The following is a 25,413-nucleotide window of genomic DNA, read 5'->3' as shown; positions in this document are numbered from 1 at the left end:
TCAATATTCGCGTCCGCTACCCCACAGTCAACCGCTTGGCCAAGCTCATCAAGTGACCAGGACCCGAGACGCTCCAGGCCCCCGTCCGGGGCTGTCACGCCACATCACTATATGGTACGTTTGAGTAGCCTCATACATTGTCTTCAATCCGGTAGAAACTCTCATCCAGATTCCAGAGGAATTTCATTCAAAATATCCTCAAAAAAGCCCAACATGCGAGCACTGCCGTCCAAACGGTCATAGAAGTCCTTTATCTCAAGTTTGGTGTCTGCATGTTGCAGAACCACAGTGCTCACTCCTTAACATCACGCAGGAGAAGTGTTTCTAACACTTCTTCCGTGACTGAAGACTCTTTGCGGGCCCACTCTCACCCGTTTCCCCTTCTGGAACACCCATCTCAAATTCAGATTTCCATCGAAATTGAGAGAAGAAAACAATACATCCAAAACACATTATAATTCAAAAGTTAATCCAAAAATTCTTTTAAATATAAAATGTTAATCTATTACAGTTAAATTGTAACCTAGAATATTGCTAAATCTGCGTTTCAGAATATATTTGGCTCTCAGTACAGGGTAACTCTAATAATCAAGTAAAATATTATAAACCGCAGCACGGTAGCTATCTTGGTAGCATATTGGGGCATCACCATCATTAGACGACGGGTGAAATCCATTCATCGATGTGGTATACCATAAATGCAAAAGGAAACGTTTTCACAACGATTAACCCGAAATGACCATATTCCAGGTTACTAAAATGAATTCAGTATAATTCAATACGTATCTCAAATAATTTGTGATCCATTGAGAGAGATGAAGAAAGGTTTATGTATGAAATAAATTCCAGAGATGTCTAATAGTCAATAAAAATTATTTCATTTACTTTGTTTCCACTAATCAACATTACCTATCTGAATCCTTATTGATCCAATACATGGATTATTTATTTTGTAAAATATGTCATTAATTATTCTACTCCAAATTGCATTTGTATGTTCAATTACAGTTAATCGTAGGTTAAAAAGAAAGTACTGAGTATTTTTTAGATGTGTGTAAAAATTTGTTAATTGGAGTAGAATATCAAACGATAATGAAAGAAGAATTTGAAAATTTACATAAAAAACAATCAATGACTTATAATGTTTTACGTAAAAGAATAAATTTGCTATTAATATGATAATAAAAACGTGCATTATTACTTAATTTATTACTTTTTAATATTTTTTAGAAGTTTGAAAACAAGCATCCATATAATAACCCGAAAATTAAAGGCACAGAGTCAATCGTAATACACGTAAGCAAATGTTATTTTATATCTTTGTCGATGTGTTCAAAGCTTAAATGCTCGCATCATAGTAACTGTAAAAAGTTGAAAACAGCCTCTTTTTTTTCTAATTACTTTTCTATTAAGCAAAATACTGAGAGAAAACTAAACAGTAGTACTTTTTTTATTACTTTCTAACCTGACTTTAAGCATAAAAGGCGGAAAAAAGTAGTAGGAAAATCGTATATGTAAAAAAATTAAAACCTTTCATTCATATTTTTTCTGTAGCAAAATAACTGTTTAAAAATTAATCATGATGATATTAATACGCAGATCTTTATCATGGTCACTTTTAAATTATTTGTTTCCCATGTTGTATGTTTTCACTTTCTCTGTGTGGATTAATATCTGTTTTACTATTAATTAAAATACTGCAATTTTTTAAATGGAAACTTTACTAAATTTTAAACAAAATATAGTCAGTATAATGATTAAATAACTAATTCTTACTGTTAGCTATCTAATTGTAAAATAACGTAGTTGAAATGTGTAAAAGTATAATAATATTGGAATGATAATTTGGAGGTTATGAGTACAATCCCAGACCCGACAATTATGAAATAGGTGCGGTTTAAGCTTGCTGTGTCATTAATGCAAATGCCGGAATACTGCCCCGAGGTCATAGCTACCCATTACAGGAGATTATCAAAGTTTCCTTCTTTATATTCATAGCTTGCAATTCCTTTATTAGCAATTCAAGGCCATCGATTTAGAGGTTATTTCAAACAACGGCTCTCGAATTTTATTAAATAATTCCCTGAGCTGACCCGAACAATAATATCGATGCAGTATTAATAAAAATAAGAATCATACCTTGCTCTGAAATTTTATATTAAGAAAATCTAATTTAAAAAACTTTACAATTAGATTTTTTAATAAAATAAAAAGTGTTGATTATTCGTAGTCTAAAATAACACTCTTGAAATTTAGTTATCGCCTGTTGCATGGTTCTTATCACCGGAGAATAAGTTAACCGTGTAAGCAAAATTAATTTAGCCATAACGAATATAAATTTGTATACGTATCAAAAGTTTTTATAAAAAAAAGGATCAAAAATACGTAAATAAATTAAAAAAATAAATATTAAAATTTTACCTGTCACTCCAACAAAATTTAATATCAAAAAAATCCAAAAATAAACTAAAAAATGAAAATGAATAAAACAAACATAAATTTCTTTTTCCTTTTTTTGTTTAACCTTCGGGACCACTGTTATATATTGCTTCAAAGAATGAGATTAATGATTTGTAGCGTGTGTGAAAATGCCATGCCTGACCGGGATTCAAACCCAGAACCTCCGAATGAAAGGCCGAGACGCTACCACTAGCGCCACGGAGGCCGGGACATATCAAAATTGATTTATCAAAATTTACGTTATTTTAGAAAAAAAATCTATATGGCTCTAATACTTCTTATCAAACCATCACTATTTCATTATACTTTAGCGTCTGCCTAATGCGTGATTCATGCGTGATATTGTATGATTCGTTACATGACGCTAAAATTCTCGCACTGCAATTGCGGGTATTGGTTACGTTTTGTTGGTTTATCGTTTGTGTATTGTTTGTTAAGCTTTCAGTTTTATGTTTTACGAATTATGTTGTTTTTTATGCTGTCATAGGTTTGATTATTCTTTGATATTTGTTATTTTTATTTTATTTCACTTAGGTTTTAGGGTTATGAATAGCTGTTTTACATGATAGGAGTTAGTGTAGGTTCTTATGTTGTTTAATTTTGTTCTGGTTAGTTTAAGTTTGCGTTTATTGTTTTGTTATAAGTTTATTGTAGTTTTATTGCACGTTTTTAGTTATTTGTAGGTGTTTTGTTAGTTTTTATTGTTTTTATTCAGTTATTATTTTGTATTATGGATAGTTTAGTTTTTATTTATATGTTCAGTTTACTTAGTTTGTTGCTTATTATTTTGTGGATTAGTTGGATGCCTGAGTTTTGTGCTGAACTCGTCCCTAACACCGGGTAGAATAGTGGTTGCATCAGCTCAGTCGGGTGGTCCTGTTTGGGACCTGATAAAGTTATTTATGACTGTGGGTTCCGAGCTAGGCACAGTACACCGATGTGAATGCTGCTTGTGGCATCGCATCTGTGGCATCTTGACAGCGTCCAGATGAGATGTCTTGAGGCCATGAAGATATAACCTCCGGTAAAGCTCCTAAGGGCTAGCCCCTAAGTGGCGTGACGGTCGAACCCATCACATAGTGGGTGTCTTCCTCTCGGGATCAAGATGACTCGTTCCATTTTCTTTTAGTTAATCATTCCAAACCCTCCTTGTTTCTAGAGCGATTCGTTTCTTCAGAAAATCCTATTGCCACCCTTGAAAATCTTTTATTTACTCTTTCGTTTTGAAATTTGTTTCTGTTGCTTGCATTTATAACAAAGTATGGTATGAATTATAGAATAGTAATTTCCACAATCATTGAGTTTTATTATTCTAGACTTTATATCACCCTGTAGAGTTCCTGCACACCCTTCACCATTCATACTGCGTCAGCCTTAAGATGGGAACACTCATCTTATGTTGGAACAGCATTCCAACGACTGCATAATACCACCAAGTTATAAGTAAGTCTCTTCAACAGCAATTTTGTAGAAGCAACAATCTTTATTGTTTGCAAATAATGGGAGCCAGCTACATCGTTTGCAACGTTTGATACTTCTGGACGATCACTATTCAATTCAGACACTTATTATTTGCGTGAAGAATTGTTTCACTATGACGATAAATAAGACGCAAGAGCAATTACTTAGTTACTTAGTGTAACTTACGGGCCGATTGTATTTGTTACGGTCAACTGTATATTTTCTGCTGCAAGAAAAGCTCTAGTGACAAGCTAGATAATCTTGCAGCCTGAAGGATGAGAGATAAACGTCGACCACAACGTCTTAAAAATAAACACTTCAGTTGAAATATCTGTTTTGTTTTTCTTTTCATTTTATTATGTTTACCCTGTGGTTTAACAGATTTCTTATTTAGTTTTTGGGTATTGTTGATTCCATTATTTTCGTACATTTCTGATCTGACATCCCTTGGCAAGTTAAATTTTTATGATCTTTCGTTTCTGAATTTTTTGAGTACACTTAAAAAATTCAATATATTTTTGTTTTAATCTAAAACCATAACCTACATAAATATAAACTACTGATAAAATTTGAAGTTGTAGAAGTTTTAGTCAATACTCAATACTGGTAAAGAAAATGAATTAGAAAGAAAAGACTTCTTAGTCTATGTTAAAAACATTTATAGAAAAGAGTTAATTTGCAAAAACTACTGACACTATCATAAAAAGTATAAAACTATTTAAATAACATAACACCTTTATACCTTTATAAAAATCGTTTTGAATTTAGACTGGAAAATATAAATAATTTTAAAACAACCCAACCTAATTTAAATGATTCAGAAGAAATTTTTCTTTGAAGTACTTTAAACAAAAAAAATATTTATAACAGCCAAAGATAAAATATGAGAACACTTCCAACAATTCCTTCTTTTTTTAATACGTTTTGGCTGTAACAATGTAACGTTTTACTAAATGAAGATTTTTCTTGTATCTTAATCATTAAAATTTACCTGTAATTAAAAATGTCGTACATTTAAAATCCGAAGCAAAGCACGAGCTTTTAATTAGTTTGATATAACTAAAATACAATGAAATATGTTATAATATTTTTAATTTAAAAGGAGATATAAAATACATAGTAACTACACTTCTTGTGGTTAATAACACGTTAATTATTTTGTATTTATTGGACTATTTTTGAATGTTTTTTTTTTTATAGTTATGAGGAAATTTTGAAAATTATAAGTAAGTCTTGAGTGCGGAGGGTTTAAGCCTGCACTTTTCTTCCTGATGATAAATGTTTGTATTACATTACTCTTATTTCTAATTTTTTTTTTCAACAACCAATGTATTTACAATCGGCTCCTTAAGTGGAACCATAAATAAGTCGCTTGATAAGAAGCACATGATAAGGGGTTCTTAAGGAACTCCCATAATAAGTAGTTCATAATAATAGTTATCAGTAATCTTAAAGTCTATTAGAAAAAAATATTTCTGCCAACACTTCATAATCCATAAAAATAAAATATTAATAATTAAAAAAAAAATAAAACAATAAACAAATAAATAGTCAAACCAAAGCAAAATAATAGTCAAACAAGAATATTACTAGATTTGGCGCTGTCACTTCTCAAACTGTGAAGCAGTAGCCCCTACGTCAAGCACATGGAGACGTTTCGACTTCCCTGCTATTATCAAGCAGATTGATTGCTAAATGGTTGACGTGATTTTCAAGTCGTTGCTGGTACTTAAAACTGCGCTGTCTTACAACCTCACGAACCGTCGGAAGCTCTAGATATTCTTGAACTTCATCAATCCGTGTGAACCGTGGTGCCTCTGCAATTGCTCTTGTTACTTTGTTTTGGAAGCGTTGTATGATATCTACGTTAATATTACTTGTTACTTTTCTACACAACTCCACGCCATAAGTCCAGATTGGTCGTAGGATGACCTTGTAAATCAGTACTTTATTGGACAATGTGAGACGTGAGTTTCTTCGTAGCAGCCAATGGGCTGCTACGGAACTTCATTAAGTTCCCTATACTTCAGGTTTAATTGTTTTCTTTTCATCCTCAAGTGACACTTTCAGGTCGAACACCGATCTAGGTGAAGTCATAGGTACCGCAGACGTTCCATTTGTGGCATCAAGACAACATCCATGTACACGTTGGGGCAGTCACCCTTTCGCATGGCGATTGTGACATGCTATGATTTATCCTGATTAACTTTAATCTTCCATCTTTTCTGCCGTGCTCAGACAAGTCTAATGCCATTTGCAGCTCCCGCGAGGCTAGCCCAGGATCTTCGTTAACGGCGAGAATAGCAGTGTCATCGGCAAATGTTGCGACGATGCAACCTTTCAGAGCTGGGAGGTCCGCTGTAAATATGGAATATAACACAGGACCTATTACAGAGCTCTGAGGGATACCCGACCTAATATCAAAGAATTTCGATAACTCATCATTACATCTTACCTGAAAGAACCCTTAAGATAATTCCGTAAGACAAGGTAGTAGGGTTGAGGAAGTTTTAATTTTAATTTATAGAGCAAACCAGGTAACCATACCTTATCAAAAGCCTGTTGGACGTCTAAGAATGCCGCCAAGCAGAATTTTCTAGCCTCCGGACATCCACTGATGACATTGACGACTGTATGGGATTGTTCGATGGAGCTTATTTCTAAATTTTGTCGAAATTGGAGGAGGAGAAAATGAAAAACTTTGACCTGCTGATATGTGACAAACATTTAGTAAATGAGAGAAATTTTTTAAAATATACGTATTTTTTCGTAATTTTTTGATTGACCTACATTCAACATTCTCTCCTGTAACAATGCATTTTAATTGTCTTTAGTTTCACTTTTCAGATTTACCTCGTTAGTTCGGTTTTTGTGATTCCTTGTGTAACTGTGAGTTATAATTCTTGGTGTTTTCTTTTTATGTTATGGACTTTATCAATATTCTTTGGTCTCATTAATAATGTATTTAATTGTTTATCTTACGTATTTAATTGTTTATTATATACGTGAGTGGACTGTATAAGTTATATAAGCATATCCATATTATTTGTGTACACACATAATTATAATTCATAACATATTATTTGTAATAACATTCATTATAACATTATTTATAATTCTTAAGAGATTCAAGGGAGACTTCTCTTTGCGGGTCATATGCTTATTCTAATCAAATTTACTTACAGTTCCCTTTAATTAAAACTGATTTTAAGTAAATAATCTCAATACACAGGATGCATTTTACAGGAGAATGTTGAATGTAGGACAGTGGATAAAATACGAAATTAAGAAGATATACTGGAGAAAAGAGAAGTTTGCAGTAGAATTTAGTAAAAAAAAAACAAAATATGGATAATTTAATACAGTCATCCAGGATGGAAAATTTCCTTTTAGAAGAAAATGTAGCTGATTAATCAAAGCTCTAAATTCCCTGAAACAGATAATTAATTGAGAATTCAGGATATCTAAGGTAAGTTGAGATTAACAAATTGACGTAGTACAGGAAGGAATGAAATGTGAAATAAACTAGTGAAGGAAATTTTATATAATTAGTCTTTTAAATTATGTTATTTTAATAAACGATATCTTAATAATAAGTAATATCATTGTTTATAAAGAAATTATTATTGTTAATTTTATAATAATAATAATAATAATAATAATAATAATAATAATAATAATAATAATAATAATAATAATAATAATAATAATAATAATATTAATCTAATAAATCAATAATTATGTAAAATAATTATTATTTAAAATATTAATTTATGTAAAACTAAACAATACATAGCAAAAGTGAACATGAAAGTCTCAACTTTAAAAGTATTAGTATAATTTTTAGAAAAGACTTTTCTGATATTGCATAATTTATTAATACACACATCACATTTTAACAAATACTTGATGCTTTATTCCGCTATCTATTTCATTATTTTCTAATTAACTACAGATAACATAATTTTTTTTATATTCCTATTTTTCATAGTATTTTTTTTTTTTTTTTAATAGCAAAGGAGCAGTTTAAATTCTATCCCATTCGGTGAAATACATCACATTTTTATTTTAGTTAAAAATATGTCTACAGTAAAAACTCAATCTTTGAACATAGTATTCCTCATACCGCACTTAATAAAAGATTTTTCAAGAGGGAGCGAAGTTTCAGTGATTACATAATTAAAAATTCCTTTAATAAATATCACAGGGCAAAATATTTCGCTAAGAATAGTATTATATTTGTTAATATATTAAACAACTTGATTCACCAAACACCAATTTTTATAGACACTAATAAGTAAGAAAGTAAAATACATCTGATAATATATGTGACTAAAAAAAAAAAAAAATGTAATTTGATAAAAATCATAATTACAAAGGACTTTATTAAAAAATTTAATAAATATTATTTAAAACTAAACTGTTCAGATATATATATATATATATATATATTACATGGACAGTTTATATATATATATATTTCATCAGCATTTATTTATTTTAAATCAGTAATAAAAATTCCTTTTTGTTTTTTCAGGATGATTCTTTTTAACCTGATTAAAAAATTAGAAGAACAAGATATTACAGGCAAAATTTAAAGTGTAGGCTTGAGGATTTTCTTTCAGCAGCTTTGTAACAAAGATCATCAGCTAGTTACTTATACCGGAGTACTTTTATTTAACTAGAATAAAACGTGTTTTTAAATTGCAAGAAGAAGAAATTATTGTTTATAAATCATCAGTTTCATGAAAAACAATTTTTTCCATAAAGTAAATTAAAATTTTGAAAATTAACATGCTAATAGGCAAATCGAAGTTTAATGACTTCATAGATATCAAGTTCATTGTACAAATAAATGATTGAACTTTACGTCATATTTCATTTTTGATTGCTTTATTAGCAATCTGAAAGAAACTTCTAACTGATCGATGACGAGAATAAATGACATCACTTTGTCGACCGTGGTTTTAAAATCGTTAACTTATTGAGAGGCACGTTTCTCAAGACGAAATACTGATACAAACTATCCGGTCGTTAGCTTTATAATAAATTAGTTAACAAATTTTTTCTTATACAAAAAAATTGTTACATTATTAATGAAGAATGATTAACAATAATTATTACAATTACAATTATTATTAATGATTATTACATTATGGTTTTTTATATATTAACACCTAACTTAAAACAATGTAAAAATATTGTTATTTTTACCAAACAGTTGTATGCTTGTTAGACTATTAGTTTTAATAAACAAATATATTTTATAATTTGATTGACGGGCAATCAGAATATCTAATAGGTTAAATCTATTAAAAGGGCGTTGTAACTTGAATAGATTTATATTTAATTACGAAAAGATAAGATGTAATAATATAACAAGTAGTTGGAAATTTTAAAAAAAATTTTATTATAAAAATAAACAATTTAAAAATAATTAAAAAATAAATAAATTAATTAATAAAGTCTATAAATTTATAATTTAGCCTTTGAAAGGAATTGACAACACAACTCCGCCTCCTTTGTCGTGCTTAGGTCCTTGGTTGTTACCGAAATTTTGTTGGTAGAAAGCGTTAGCATCCACTTTTGCACCATTCTTTCCTTGCCATAAATTGTAATTGTAATCGCCTCTTAGAGAACTACCTTGACCGGGAGTATGTGTCCCTTGTAGGACGACACTTCCTTTCTCTTCTGGCGATCTCCTTTCCCTAACAACCTATAACATGTAAAACTTTTAATAAAAATCATTTTCTAATCTTTCAAAATATCAACTAGTTTAAATATTTAATATTAATAGTGCTTATATTTTATAAAATCCCTTAAATATTTCTTATAGAAAATGAGTCTTTGAATAAAAACCGTCTTAAAATATTAACTTAAGCTTATAATTTTATTTAAAAATCTTAAATTACTAATATCTTATTATGTTTAAATCTGCCACTCCGCCGATCTCCGTGGTGGAGTGGTAGCGTCTCGGCCTTTCCATATGGAATTTTCGGATTCGAATCCCGGTATTTTCCATAAGCTACAAATTTCCATATTCATATTCCTACATACAAGCTTCTTTGTAAGCTTCTACAGAGAATTTTTTACCAATCAAAAAAAATTCTTAACGAGTTAACTAGTACAAAACTTAATAATTACTAAACAACTTTTTAAAAATTAATTGTACTTTTCTTTTAATTTAGTTAAAAAATATTTCATTCGTTAGTAATTACTTATGTTACAGCTTTAAAAATTATAACGTATCAAAATAAATGTTGTAGCACCCATTTTATAGTATTAAATTTAATTTCACCGTTCAATTTTTTTCCTTACTTTGTACTTATACTTCAGTATACATTTTATTTTAACATTTGTCATTCTGTTTAAATTTTTTAAAAACAAATTCATTTGACTATTTTTTTGTAAAGCGTTCCTAGAATTGCTTGTTCCGGCTAATGATGTTAATATATTTATTACGTGTTATCTAACTCGAAAATATATTTATTTTAATCTGTTAAAAGTATAGACAAATAATAAATATTTGTCGACGTATATTAATTTGTTACCTAATTGTGTGAGTACATCATTTACTTAAATTTTTACATATGGATACGGTTACGTTTATAAAAAATACGTAAGTGTATAAATCATGAGAAAATATGGCATACCAGTATGCATACAAATATATATATATATATATATATATATATATATATATATATACATATTCAATGCATGTAAAAATAAAAATATGCAAAAATCATTACAATATGAACAAAATAATAATCACAATACTAAGCAAATTATCCCTCTCAAATTTTAAATTATTATGATAGCAGTTAATGAAATGAGTTTCAGTCAATGAATTGCATTTCAGTGAATCTCAGTTGATAAATTGCTTCTTTTTTTCTTTTCGATTTTGGTCACTAAGACCACGTTCCAACCTCTTCACTTCTTTCTTCTTTGTTTTTTTCACTATTCCTAGTATCTATCTCTTCAGTCTCTCCGCATATTGTTCTTTGCGGTCTTTTGACCATTTCATTTTCGGATTTTCTTTCCTAATCTTTTGTTCTTGAAAACCTCTAATATAGTAATTTTATTTTTAAAGGTGTCTTTATTTTTAATATAGTTTACTGTTAAATTTTTAAATTTTAAGTATTTTTAACTTTTTTAATCTAATTTATTTCTGTTTTTCCTACTATAGAAGAAATTAAATATTTGCTTATTTAACCTGTTTTTTTACTCATTCTTTCTTAAGATGCTTTCTTTGTTTTATTTTATTTTATTTTTCATCTATTTATTTATTCTTCTTGTTATTATAACAGAATTTTAAGTTTTGTTTGACTTACATCAAGTAAAACCCTATATTAATTAAAATCCTATTTGCAGCAAGTTTCCAGTTGCAGGCTATTTATATTCATAACAAAAATGGAAGATAAGATAGATTTAGGTATTGTTTAATTATATTGCCTTTCGCTAAAGATATTTCTTGTGCATATATGTAAGAAAAATATATGTATATATATATTATATATGTATATGTATGTTTATATGTGTGTGTGTGTGTGTGTGTGTGTGCGTGTGTGTGTTGTATTGTGTTTTATTTCTTTTAAATGAGTCTTCTATTTGATAAATATTTCAGAATACCACCCTAGTTAATTTTTTATAAGATACTATTATTTATTTTCATACAAATATATAGTTGTTAATTATTTAGTCTCTAATAAAAACCAATTTCATCATGTAAAGTTTTTTTAATAATAATTTATTTAGATCACTTAAATAAATATAAATTATTTTATCAGAAATGATAAACATCCTTGGTCGAAATTTGAAATATCTGTTAGGTAACCAAAAAGTTCATAGTGACACAAGATACTGGATTTTTATTAACCTAAAATTCCTCGATCGGTTTTTTTTTTAGTTTGATTCTGTAGTTGTTATAAAAAACTAAACTTATCTCCTAATTTTTTTTAAAATCGTATATAAATGTGGCTACTTACAGTTTCGAATGTATCTACAGTTTCATACGGCAGTTCTTCGTATAATGGTACAGCCGCTGTCAGTGTTGAAATGACGCATACCAATAATGCTGTAGTGAATATTACCAACTTCATCTTAACCTTGATTAAAATAAAATAATTACGCTTTCATTAATAAGATTGTATGTACCTTCAAACATAAAAATTATTCATGAATATAATAATATTTATGAGCTAAATAGAAATAAAATAGATATTTCAAATTATGGATTCCCCGAAAAGAAATCTTGTAACAGAAGTAATTTTAAAAATCACTGTTTTATTTTTTATGTAAACTTGAATTACCCTCGTGCATAATTATTCGATCAAAAAACATTTTTTCGCAAGATTTAAACCCAGTTACAGCTTGGTAGTTAGAAGTATAATCAAGACTATAGTGTAATACTGTTAACTGAGTCCCATCCACCAAATTACACTCATAATATAGACAATAAAATTTATAGTAAAACAATTTTTTATTTTCATTTTAAAGCATTTTAATTTATTCTGTAAATGATTACAGAACACTTGTTATAACAGCTTATCGTTGATGCTACTCATCCAACTGAAGGCTGTCAGTATGTTAGTGACGTTTTCAACAACATAACAATTAAGATATATCTTTAAAATTTAAACGATACTCGATATTAAATTTGAAAAGAATTATATATATATATATATATAATTCTTTTCAAATTTCTTCTATATATATATATATATATATAGAAGAAGCAATAAGGTCTAACAAAATATAAAAAAAAATAATGCATATAAATCTGTTCAATTTTTATATTTTCCCACAGTTTTAGGAAAATATTAAAAATGATATTTCTTTTCTGAATTTAAAAATCTGATAGAATAATTTTATCTGTAAGCATATATACATTTCTTTATATTGTTATGCTTTATTTCTGTTACTTTTTTGTTAGTCAGTCCTTTTAATAAATTAGTTAATTAAAAGTTGAAAGACAAATTTATATATTTCGTAAACAAAAATATAAATGAATAAAGATTAATACTTAATATTATTTATCTAAACAATAATATTTTTGATACTTACAGAGAAATGAAGAAATGATTTTATAGATAGTTTATTGAATTAAATAATACTGTTTTAGTCGATGTATGAAAGTGCAATGATAGAAACGCGTTCATTGTAGTTCATTAATATACTAAACAAGAAGCCTAGACAGTGATTCCCCGCGCTGTACCCACCAAGATCAGCGACCTACATCAACTATTACAGCAGTATTCGTCTGTTATTCCCCATACACCGTTATTATGTAGCAACTACTACCTTATACAATAAAATCACCATTTATTACAAGAAATCAACAGCAAAATAATATCTCCAAATTTGTAATGTATTCCATGAAATGTGCTTTTAAACTTGTATTTTGCTTTTTATTCATAAATAATTTATTAGTTACTTAAATTCAATTTTTTACTATAAGAACAGCACTTCATTACAAACACAATCAAGTAATATTTAATGTAAATATAATTTTAAATAATAATAAGGTAATTTTAAATAATTCTCTCTCTCACACACACACACTGTGTGTGTGTGTGTGTGTGTGTGTGTGTGTGTGTGTGTGTGTGTGTGTGTGTATGTGTTGTGTGTGTATGTATGTATGTGTGTGTGTGTGTGTGTTGTGTGTGTGTATGTATGTATGTGTGTGTGTGTGTGTGTGTGTATGTGTGTGTGTGTGTGTGTGTGTGTGTAAGGTTGATTTGTATTATATATGTAACGCTTATTCATCAGAAATAAATCTTTAGCAATAAAATTTGATCCTGCCGACGCTTATTAAAACATCACTGTAAATATTAAAAAATTGTGATAATAAAAAATGTGTATTTAAGAACAATGGTAAACTAATTTCTTTGAATGAGTACTGAAAAAAATTCACAAAATTTTTAAATTCAGTTTGATTACTTTATCTCAAAATAAGGAAAATAAATTGTTTACATGAATTACATGTAATAACAACTTATTATCATTACAATATAATGATAATATAATATAATAGGATATATAATATCCGTGATATTATAATGTAATAAGGTTTCATTATCAATTTTATGATTCGTTGTTGTCAATTGAAGATGAAGAGAGTTTTTTTAATTGATTGGCCTTTGATTATGGGTGGAATCGATGACTCTAAAAGTTTCATATTTTTATTAAATTTTAATTTTGTTATCATTATTTTTCTTTCAAATTTTTTCTACGATTAATTTCATTTTCAATTTTATCCCTGTATTCTTGTATTGTATTTATGGTTCTGATTTATTTAATCTGTATGTATGTATTTATAATCTTGTCACTAACTGAAATTTTAGTACTGCAAGACATGTATCGTGTAATTACTTTTTAAATCCACTTGGAAATTTACACTTGACCATTATTCAATAAATGGTTAGTTTATCATTTTGCTCATTTAAAAATAATGGATTGTAATCCCGAAAACAGTTATTACTGCAGAGGGTACCTAGTTCCACAGGATTATGTAATAATTGTTTACTTTTTTTTTATTTTAATTGTATTTTATGTTGTTTGGTTGTATGTCTACTAAGCTGGTGCATTAAGAATTTATAAATGTAAATAATTTTATTTTCATTTGTAATCTGTTTATCTTGTGGAATTATTATTATTATATTAAAAAAATAATAATTATATGAATGAAGTATGCATAAGAATAATATTACGAAAAGTTTTCAAAATTTTTTAAAATTTGCGTTATACTTTTTAATCATACTTTAATCAATTTATTATCATATTTTGCATGAATTTAATTAATAGGTTAATTTGGATTTCAAAAGATAACATCATATACTGAAAAAAGTTCTAGTATATTTATAAAATATCAAACAAATTTTCACTCAAACATTTACTGTACAAGTAAAGAAATAGTAAAGATTTTGCATAGTAAAGTTTTATAGTGAAGTTTTTATTTCATTTACTTAAATTATTAATTAAGGAGCTGTGTTTCAACATACTGCCCGCCAAAAATCATTTGTGAATATTTATATTTATGAGTGATGACGAAATGTTGTCAAATTCGAAACCACAAAAATTCTCGTACTAAGTTTTTGTCATTTTGTTTATGTCAAACGGCTATCGGATTTGTCATTTGCGACCCCGAAAACTCCGCATAGCCGTTTAGCAGATTTTGCAATTTTTTACACCCGCACTCTTAATCTCCACCCTTAATTTACTTCCGTAGGGGAGATGTTTGCAAAAGTAATTGTAGAATATTGTATTTTTACCCGGGCTTAGTAACTGTACAAAATTTCATCAATCGGCAATGTCATGAAGTATATTAAATTAAGGATGCAAGATTTGAGGACAAACTTGAAAAAAACAACATTGTGAGTTTAAGAAAAGCAATTAAAAATTATTATTTTTAAAATTTTATATTATAGAATTGCTTTTTAATAATAACTCCCCTTATTTTTTTTTTTATCGATTAGCTCTGACAGAGCAATAAGGGTTGCTAAAAAAGATACTGTTGAATATTATATATGAAATCCATGGTTCCATGCTAGTAGGCAACGAAACATATGAGCAAATTTCCCTATGTTGTTTTAAGGATTACTAGTATGATCTTTAAAGATTTCCAACTAAAACAAAAGGTAAACATAGTTGTCCTACTGATTTATTTACGGTCGTTTCAAACAATCTCAAATAAACGTACATAATAATATCCCAACATTATAAGTACAAAACATATAGATATCCAAAGTGAAAGGATAATAATAATAAATATTTACCACTCAAAGAAAAACACAGTTTATAGTGTTCATAATTAGTAAATCTATGTACCTATATTAACTCGCTTTTATTTTAAAAATAGTAATGGCATACCCGTAAACAGTTCAGTACCAATGGAATAAAGTTTTATTGTCTTTAATAACTGTTCTAATGAATTTTATATTTTCTTTTAATTAAAAATACTGCAAAGATTTTCTTAAATTTTTTTTAAATACTTTTTTTTAACTTTTTCTCTAGATTAAAAGAACCCCGATTATCCGGGATAATTTGAATTTATGAAGCACAATTTTAGTAAAATATGGTTAATCCATTGACTCTTACTGTGAACATTTGCAAAGGCGTAGAATCACCATTCCGCACTAAAAATGAATGCTACAGTGAGTTTTAGGATATATGGGTGCGGTGACGTACTATAAGAAATATTAAGTACTGCTGACAAAAATGTAGTAATTAAACAATAAAATATTTGAAAATGAATTAAATTATTATAATGTACATTGGCATTATTTTTTTTTCTTTTTTAATGTTTTAGAAGCATCGACCACTATGGTCATTAGCCCCTTTCCACAAAAAAGAAAAAATTATTTCATTCCGTCCTTAATAAGAATATTAGTGACATAGTCAGAAAGACTAATCTTGTCAAAACAGATCTCCCAGAAATAGATTTGTGAAAGGATATTAAAACCCTTACAAACATAAAGGGTTAAGGGGCCTTTGCCACTTAAAAATAATTAAAACTAGCACACTAAAAATTCTTCAAAACACGTTAAAAACACTTAAACATTTCTAAAGAAATGTCAAAACTATGAAACTTCAATATAAAAAAAAATTAAATATTCTTCTTTGATTAAAACTGAACAAACGTTCATAAAAAAACTCGTCCTTTCTTCTTTTAAAAGAGAAGGAGAAAAAGAGAGACAGTGAGTAAGTGAGAGTCAGGGAAAGTGTGTGTGTGTGTGTGTTTGTGAAGTGAGTGAGAGTGAAAGGAAGATACATTTTATATATATATATATATATATATAAAAACAAAAATTTTTTAAAAATTAATAATAGTACCTCCTTTAATATTGGTAGTTAAGACTAACAAGTCTGATTTTATATCCTGCACGATTTTTATTGTTTCAATAAATCACATGAACATATTTACTCTGATCATTAAAAGAAATGCCTCTAGTAAAATAAATGATACATTCATTAAATATATACAAAGACACGGGGAATAACGAATTTCATGGAACTCGTTATACGTACTGAGACGAACATTGTTTTGTTGTTGAGTTGCATAATGAAAAGGTAAGAAAAAAGTACTTCTAAATCATATTTTCTCTTTCTGTAATCATTTTGATACTTGGTAACGCTATATTCTAAATAATAGAAAGAGAAGTTGTTACTTATCATGAATATAACAGTTTAGGGGAATAACATGCAAATAAGGCTGCATAAGTGATGGAGGTTGCTGATCTGTGGTGGGTTCAGCGCGGGGAATCACTGTCTGAGTTTCTAGTTAAGTATATAAATGATCTGCGATGGAGGCATTTCTATCATTGCATACTTATACTTCGAGTGAAGCAGTACTACTTTATTCTTTGGACAACATATAAATATCTCTGTAAGTACAAGCATACAATTTTTTATTATATAGTTTTTTTTTTAATTATTAATGTAAACATAAAACAGAATTGATATCGTTTTGTGCCGAATAAAATTTTATTTTTTAATTAATTCACTAATTAATAAATTAATAATTTATTAATAAATTAATAAATGTGTCTCAAATTAATAAAAAAAATATATATAAATAATAATTAAAGGTGTAAAACAAAATAGTCGATAGAAATGTATTTAGCTTACCGATAAAATTATTAATATCTTAAGTTTACTTGTAACATTAGGCTAAGGCCAGCATTGTAAAAGTAGAAAGATAAATTTTATTTTTCTCAATGAACACTAGAAAAGACGAGTAGATCTATTTTAATATAGTATTAATATATTACAATATATAGTATTTATTTTTTCTTTTACGTACTTAAAAGTAAAGAAACTCTTATATAATAGATGTATTCTCAAATTAATTGAAATTAACTAATTTTATTAAAGACTTCTACAAGTAAATTCTATTGTCTGTATTGGCAAGATAATTTCGTCGGTGGGATTCAATTAACAGTATTATACTTTAGTAATCGTCTTGATTTTATACTAATAAGATCCGATAATATTTTTTTCGTTACTTCAGTTCAAGAGTTTGAATTTTATGCGATCCTTTCCAATGTAATTGGAATATATTTTTCTGTTTGTTAATTATTCATTTCTACCTTGTTCTACATAAAGGATGTTAATCACTGATAGCAAGATTTAATGATTCATAGTTTTAAATTTTATTAATTATTTATTCAGAACAATATAAACGAATAGGAAATTGTTTTATTATGTCTTAATATACCTGCATATTATGTGTACTGTAATTTTTAGCTAATGTTTATAAAATTTGTTTAAAACTATATAATACTTTCAAAATTTGAAGCTTGAAATTATTCTGTGGATAATATATATTCTTATGTATTATAAATATCATCCACAGGTCTAATATACTAGAATAACCAACAAAACATTTTTCACTGCCTTTTTCACTTTGTAAGCGTACATTAAGAGAGATATTTAATAACCCGCAACAAATTCCTATACTTCTGGAAGAAAATTGTTATGAGTGCTGTTTTACATTTATAGTTAATATAATAATAACGGACATAAAATTCATATCAAGTTAATGCATTAGATAATAATTATACATTTAAAACATCAAATGTAATAAATATCTTTTTTAATAAAAACAGCTATAAAGAAAATTAAGTACTTTGACATGTTTATTTTTTATCATAAGCAAAAGATGGACTGACGGGTAATAAAAAATATTTCAGATTATAAAAATAAAATAAAATAAAATAAAAACTTTAATTTATTGGCAATACAGGATTCGTTTTTTAAATCTAACATTTAATTCTTTTGTTTTAATTTTAACACAGTTTATAAAGTGTACGCTAAAGAATTATGTTAAGAAAGTGTTGTTTTATTTTAATCAAGGTTAAGATGAAGTTGGTAATATTCACTGCAGCATTATTAGTGTGCATCATTTCAACACTATCAGCGGCTGTACCATTATACGAAGAACAACTGCCGTATGAAACTGAAGACACATTCGAAACAGTAAGATAAAACTTTTATAAATAATATTAAAATATCTGAGGTTATCTGAATAAATAAATTTTAAAACATAGTTCTGACCGGGTTATTTGAACATTAACAAAATTCAGAATTCTCTGAAAATTTTTTTTTTTTGCTATAAATGTTTCAAATTTCAAGCGTGAATATTTATGTGTATATGTATATTATAATATATATGACACATATTACAATGATTTACTCAAATCAAAAATAATATAATCATATTAATGTACTCATAAAAAGATAAGTGATTTAATGTAATTTATAAATGTAATAAATTATTAATTACATTTAAAATTACTTAATATTATATCAACTCAACTCTTGTGCAAAACGCGCACGCATTCACACAAACATACACATATTACAATATACAACTTTCTTATAGAGAACAGGTTATTACATAAGTAGCATGTTTTGGAATACGTTTAAATCTATCATTTCGTGTCATTTTATTATGACTATAAATAACAACTTATTTGCAGTAGACATATTTAGAATCCAATTTATTAGAATTTCGTAAGATTCTAATAAATTATAGGTTACTTGATCTATAGTTCCATCAAACAAAAGTTAAAGCACGGTTATAATAACAAAAAATAATAAAGAAAGAAATTTATCGACAGATATTCATTGTAAATGCAATTTATTGACTGAAATCAATTTCATTATATATTAACATAATAATCCAAAATCTGAAAAAGTAATATATTTTTATAGTATTAACATAATTATTATTTTATCTGTATTGTAGTGCTTTATTGGTTTTATGCATCATACATATGCATATTGCTTCGTCAAATTTTCTTCCGAATTGTACGTATAGCTATGATTTTTAAGTAAATGTCATACTCATTAAATCTGGTAATAAATTAACATGTAAGAGTGGCCAATATATTTACTATTTGTGTAAAATACGGTAAAAAATTCAGTCTTTCAGCAGTTTTACTTTGGCCGATAACCTCCACAAATAAAGCTAAAATTTATGTTATCTGGAGTAAAATTTTTAAAAAATATTGTTGAATCTTCTTTCAAACAATTCGATTGTTTACACATTCTTAACGTAACGTTGAATTACTGTATTTTCTAATTAGATACGAGATAAAAATTACATTCGTTTCATTCACCGAAGAAAGCAACCTTGGTGACGCTTTGCAAAAAATAGCCAAATAAATTTATTTTCAAAAATATTATCAAAATCGTAAAATAAGATGAGAATATTGAAAGGAAAACACAAACTAAAAAAAACGAAATTGAACACTTAATTTTAATTTGGTAAAACTTTCTAGAGGTGCACATAAAACTGTTTTGACAAGTTGTAATTTACCCCCATAATTTTTAAAAATTATAAAAAATTGAATTTGGATGAAATTTGTATAATTTTTAAAAATTGTACTATTCAGTTTGTAATATGTTATTTAATATCAGTAGGGGATTAGGGTTACACAATTTACGATTAAAGGTATTTATTTTTTATAAGATATGTTTGAGAAATTTTATACAATATACGTATTCTTAATGCATTATTTCTTTTCTTTTTTTTTGTAACAGGCTGTTAGAGAAAGGAGATCGCCGGAAGAGAAAGGAAGTGTCGTCCTACAAGGAACACATACTCCCGGTCAAGGTAGTTCTTTAAGAGGCGATTACAATTACAATTTATGGCAAGGAAAGAATGGTGCAAAAGTGGATGCTAACGCTTTCTACCAAAAAAATTGGGGTAACAACCAAGGACCTAAACACGATAGAGGAGGCGGAGTTGTGTTGTCAATTCCTTTCAAAGGCTAAAATATAAATTTATGCACTTTGTTTATTTATTTATTTTGTAAAGAATTTTTTTGTACATATTTGTAAATTAAAATAATTTATTTTTATAATTTTTAGTCAGATTTACTTTTTCTTATTATTTAATTATCTTACTTTCTGATATTAAGATATAAATCTACCCAAGTTTTTTATTATTTGATATAATTTTATTAAACATTTTATTTACATTTTATGTGATTAGGATTAGTAATTATTAGATGAAGTCTATTTGGCATACAACTGCTTGGAAAGAGAAAGGAATTTTTAATATAATTTAAAAAAAGACGCTTATAGGTACAAAACTAATAGTATCATGTTGGTTCTCTTGTTGAAGATAATGCTGTTAAAAAATGTTTAATTTGAAATTTTTTCATTGTAATGCTTAAACACAGCAATGCAAGAAAAATGGGAAAAAATCCAAGCACATCCCATTTATTGATGCAATGAACAAATAAATAACTGAAACATTTTATTGGAAATATTCACTGCGCTTGTTTTCTGATTAACTTATAAAACTAGGGCGCAAAGACGAATCAATAAACGTCGATTTTGACCTTTAACATATTAGTTAATTAATTTCATTCAATTCTTTCAAGTAAAGTATTACGATGAATGCGATGTTTCACAGAAAATCAGTAACTTCTTCTGCAGATAAAAACCAGTTCAATAAGCATATGTTTTCGATAAAAGTAATTAACTGTTCAGCTTTAGTTCCAAAGCTGTTTAAAGAAATATAAAAACCTTGCATTTTATAAATTATTGCATGTATTCTTCTGGCTACTAATTTTGAGATCCATCAATGAACATTTCAAACAGAAAAACTGGATTGTTTCAATAGATAAATATATTTATTTATATACACAGTATTTCTTGGTTGGATTTATGGATATAATGAATTATATACTAAAATTGCAAGTTTTAATATTAAGTAAGTATATTAAACAATTATTTTTTTTAATTGTTAAACTATTGCAAACACGTGTTGGAAAATAGAATTATTGTTTTAATAGATTATTTAAATCTGAAATTAATAATTTAACTAAGTGAATAATCTCTTTGACTCAATTATCATTTTCAAATTTCAGTTGTACACGTGTATATTTTCATTATTGTTTTTTCTTATTTTTATTTCATACGCGCTTAATATTTAACTTTTTATTATTAATGATGTTAATAATAATAGTAGGTGGGGAATAAAGGAGAGGTAACGTACCAAACTAAAAGAGAGATAGACAGAAAGTTTTTTTCCAACTCTCCCAAGACCACTCACTATGTTTCCTTACACTATCCTCCGTAAGGATTAGTGTGAGAACCTCAAACAAATTGAAACAATTTTAATTTATTGTTTTTTGTTGGGTTTTTTTTGGATCTTCGTAAATAATATTAATTATTAAATATGAATTCGGTTTCCTAATGAAAGTATTAAGTTTAGGATATTAATATTTCTAGGAAGAAGTATTAGATATGATAATTTTTCGGAAATATCTGAACGTGTGACAAATTTTCTTCAAGCGATTAAAGTAATTTTTGTTTAGAAATCTCTACCTTTGAAAGCAAGTTGCACTTTCTTTTCATTCAATTTTCTCCTATTAAACTGGTGTTTTAACCTCTTTGAAATCACCTGAGAACAAATTAGGACTTGATTTCTTTATTTTCTAAAGGTGAACAAGAAATTTTCCACTTTTACCCACTTAGAAATAACTTTATGTAAAAACTAGGTTTTTAATCTTCGGCCACTCATTGTCTTGCATCTATTTAAACCAAAAGGTTAAACGAAATTTCATTATTTTTATGAAAAATTGAAAATTATTTATATAAATATCATAGTACAAAATATTTTACAAATAATATCACGTTTATCAACTAGGTAATTTTTTTTGCAAATAAAAAAACAACTTTTCATGGGAATAAATAAATAAAATAATTATATACTAGTATGCATAATTTAAAGCTATTTATTTAAAATCAATAAATAATTTTATAAAAATTTAGTTTATTTAGCATCATAAATTCAAATCAAAGAAGCACATTATAACTAAATATTTCCCGTACAATATATTTGCTGAAAATAAAACGAATAACTTTGTTTAGGAAATTTGTGGTTGTAAATAAAAAAAAATCATTAGACGGTACAGAAGATTGTATGTAACACTTATCAGTCAGACTTTAGGCATGTTCTGAGAGCAGCTTTACAACCAAAGCTGAGAGTTGTTTATCACGGAGTTAATTACAACTTCGTCGGTAAGAGGCGACGAAGTCAACTAACTACGTTTACAATTCTAAAAAAACATGACCTAACCTAACAGTAAAATGAAAATGGGGAAAAAATAAACGTGAATATTGATTTAAACGTGATTATATTTCAATTCAATTAGATCAGTAATAAAGAATGCTTTCAAAAAATACCTCGAATTTTCTTGTACAACGTTTTTTTCCATTTTATGAACCCCGGGACTCGAGTATATCATTTTATTCACTTTTTTAATGTACTTTTACAAATCGCGCCGCTAGATAGCACAGTACTTAACAGTACTAGGTAGCAAACAAAAACTTGATAATGTACACGAAATAATAAAATGTAAAAGAAAATATACTACAGCTTGTTTTATTATTAATAAATGTTCTTATGTAAATGAAAGTACTGAAGATGAAACAATTTTTTTAATTCCCATCACTTTAAAAAAATAAAAAATAAACGTATTAGTTTACAAGAGATTATATTAGCTTTATTACAAAAAGGAATAAATAAAACAGAAATAAATATGATTGGTAAAATCGAATTTAATGATAAAAAAACAAAAGACAAAGTAATAACTACAATATTACATCACGGATTTTCGATTTGTAAAGGTCATTACACTAGTTTTATTAAAAAAGACAAAAAATATGGTATGAAGTTAATGATATGTCTATGAACAAAAAAAAAACTGGCCATGAAATTCAATTTGTATGTTCTTAGGCAATAAATTTTAATAATAAACCATAAGATAACAATCAGTAATTCATAAAAATAAAAATAAAAGAATAATCAACAAAACGCAGCGATATCAAAAAAAAATTACAATGAAATTGTAAACAGTGATTTCAAAAAAGGTAAGACACTACATTCCTATTATCAAAATCTGTTATAATTTAGAATTTCCTTTAAAACAAAATGCATGTTAAATATATGTAATAGATAATAGATATACAATAATAGATAATAAACAATGTTAAAGAGATCCATATGGTAAGCAAAAAAAAAGAAAAATTTGTTACAAAACTCTTTCATTTATATATAATACATATCACATTCACAGAAATAATACAATTTTTATGATTATTCGTTGTTTAATGAATGAAATCGGACTGGTAAGAATTTTGTAAAAAAAATTTTTTTTCTTATTATATGGAACGCTTACACATTGTTTATTATCTATTATTGTATATCTATTGTCTATTACATATATTTAACAAGTATTTCTTTTAAAGAAAATTCTGAATTAATAACAGATTTTGATAACAGAAATGAAGTGTCTTACCTTTTTTTGATATCATTATCGTTTTGTTAAAAACAAATTTTATTTATGTTACAGAAATTTTTGTTTTTTGAGCGAAAGAAATGATATCTGCGAGACTCTACGGTTTACAATTTTAATTGTAATTTTTTTTTATACCGAATTACATATATATTTTTAACTGAATTAAAACGTGTTTTTTAACTGCAGCAGGAGGTAATGATTATTTATAAAATATTGCTTATATGAAATTTACTTTGAAATAATTAAATTAAAAAAGATTACATGGTAATGACAATGTCAGTTTGTTTTTTCGGAGTCTTATTAAACGATCAAGATAATCAGATACCAGGCGCAAGGAAATCTTTTTACTAAAATTCTCCACATAACTATTCAATTTTCTCCACACATTTATTCAATGGACACACAGGAGCGTCTGTTTATCCATTGAATAAATGAGTGGAATTTACCGTTTAATTGGTGTCACACAATATTAAGCATAACTGCATGAAAGACTGAATAGTTTCTCAAAGGCTAATATTACTGATAACCAGATGAATGATTTTTATGTACTCTGTACTTTGCAGTTTATTTAGTAAAATCACTGATTAATACATAATCTTCAGTAAATCCCACATTCGATTACCTGTATGAATTCAGCTTATTTTCATGCTTAATTTTTTGTTGAATTATTAAATGTATAAATTTAAGCTCTTATTGAACGATGACGAGCAGAAATAATTACTACTATTTCATAACTTAAAATTAACCCCCCCCCACCAAAAAAATTTTTGCCAGACCAAATCTTCCCTTTTCTAGGCAATTCATTTTTTATTTGGCTAGGGTATTTTAGATCAATGGTCGGAAAGGTCAGAAGTGGCGTGTTACACCTAGAAACTGAAGGATTTGCCCTGGCAAATATTTTTTTGGGGAAAGGGACATTTTTGGGTTTTTTTGGATTTGGGGTCAAGATATAGCCGTGTCCCGGATCGGTGGAGATCCGGGGTGGTTTTGGTGTGGGACGATCAGAAAGTCAGAAAAACGAGAAAAAGTGAATCCCCTTATAATTGTCTCAGGGAGGACTTTGAATATATTTCGTCTTGTTGGAAACAACGATACGCCGACTGGCCGCCTCACCGCCAATCGGTCTTTGATGAGCATCATCGTGATCTTCTCCGAGCTAAACGACGTCATG

At 27.4% G+C, this 25,413-nt stretch overlaps 2 protein-coding genes across 2 annotated transcripts; one reads left to right on the top strand and one right to left on the bottom strand.

Annotated features, from left to right (window-relative positions):
- Window positions 1-9,307: 9,307 nt before the first annotated feature.
- Window positions 9,308-13,143, bottom strand: LOC142321986 (uncharacterized). Its single transcript, XM_075360552.1, has 3 exons — window positions 12,988-13,143; window positions 11,910-12,029; window positions 9,308-9,637 (listed from the first exon to the last, which is right to left on the bottom strand). The coding sequence occupies exons 2-3, from the start codon at window positions 12,021-12,023 to the stop codon at window positions 9,404-9,406; spliced, it is 348 nt and encodes a 115-aa protein (XP_075216667.1). The 5' UTR covers window positions 12,024-12,029; window positions 12,988-13,143; the 3' UTR covers window positions 9,308-9,403.
- Window positions 13,144-17,152: 4,009 nt separating this feature from the next.
- LOC142321985 (uncharacterized) lies at window positions 17,153-20,804 on the top strand. The gene is made up of 3 exons (XM_075360551.1): window positions 17,153-17,308; window positions 18,778-18,900; window positions 20,470-20,804. Exons 2-3 carry the CDS (start codon window positions 18,784-18,786, stop codon window positions 20,701-20,703), a joined length of 351 nt encoding a protein of 116 aa, XP_075216666.1. The 5' UTR covers window positions 17,153-17,308; window positions 18,778-18,783; the 3' UTR covers window positions 20,704-20,804.
- Window positions 20,805-25,413: the final 4,609 nt, after the last annotated feature.

Source organism: Lycorma delicatula, chromosome 3 (genome assembly GCF_047948215.1).
Source record: "Lycorma delicatula isolate Av1 chromosome 3, ASM4794821v1, whole genome shotgun sequence".
In the NCBI taxonomy this organism is placed as follows: Eukaryota; Metazoa; Arthropoda; class Insecta; order Hemiptera; family Fulgoridae; genus Lycorma; species Lycorma delicatula.
The sequence above is the reverse complement of the archived record's forward strand: the minus strand, read 5'-3'. Positions and strand labels throughout refer to the sequence as shown.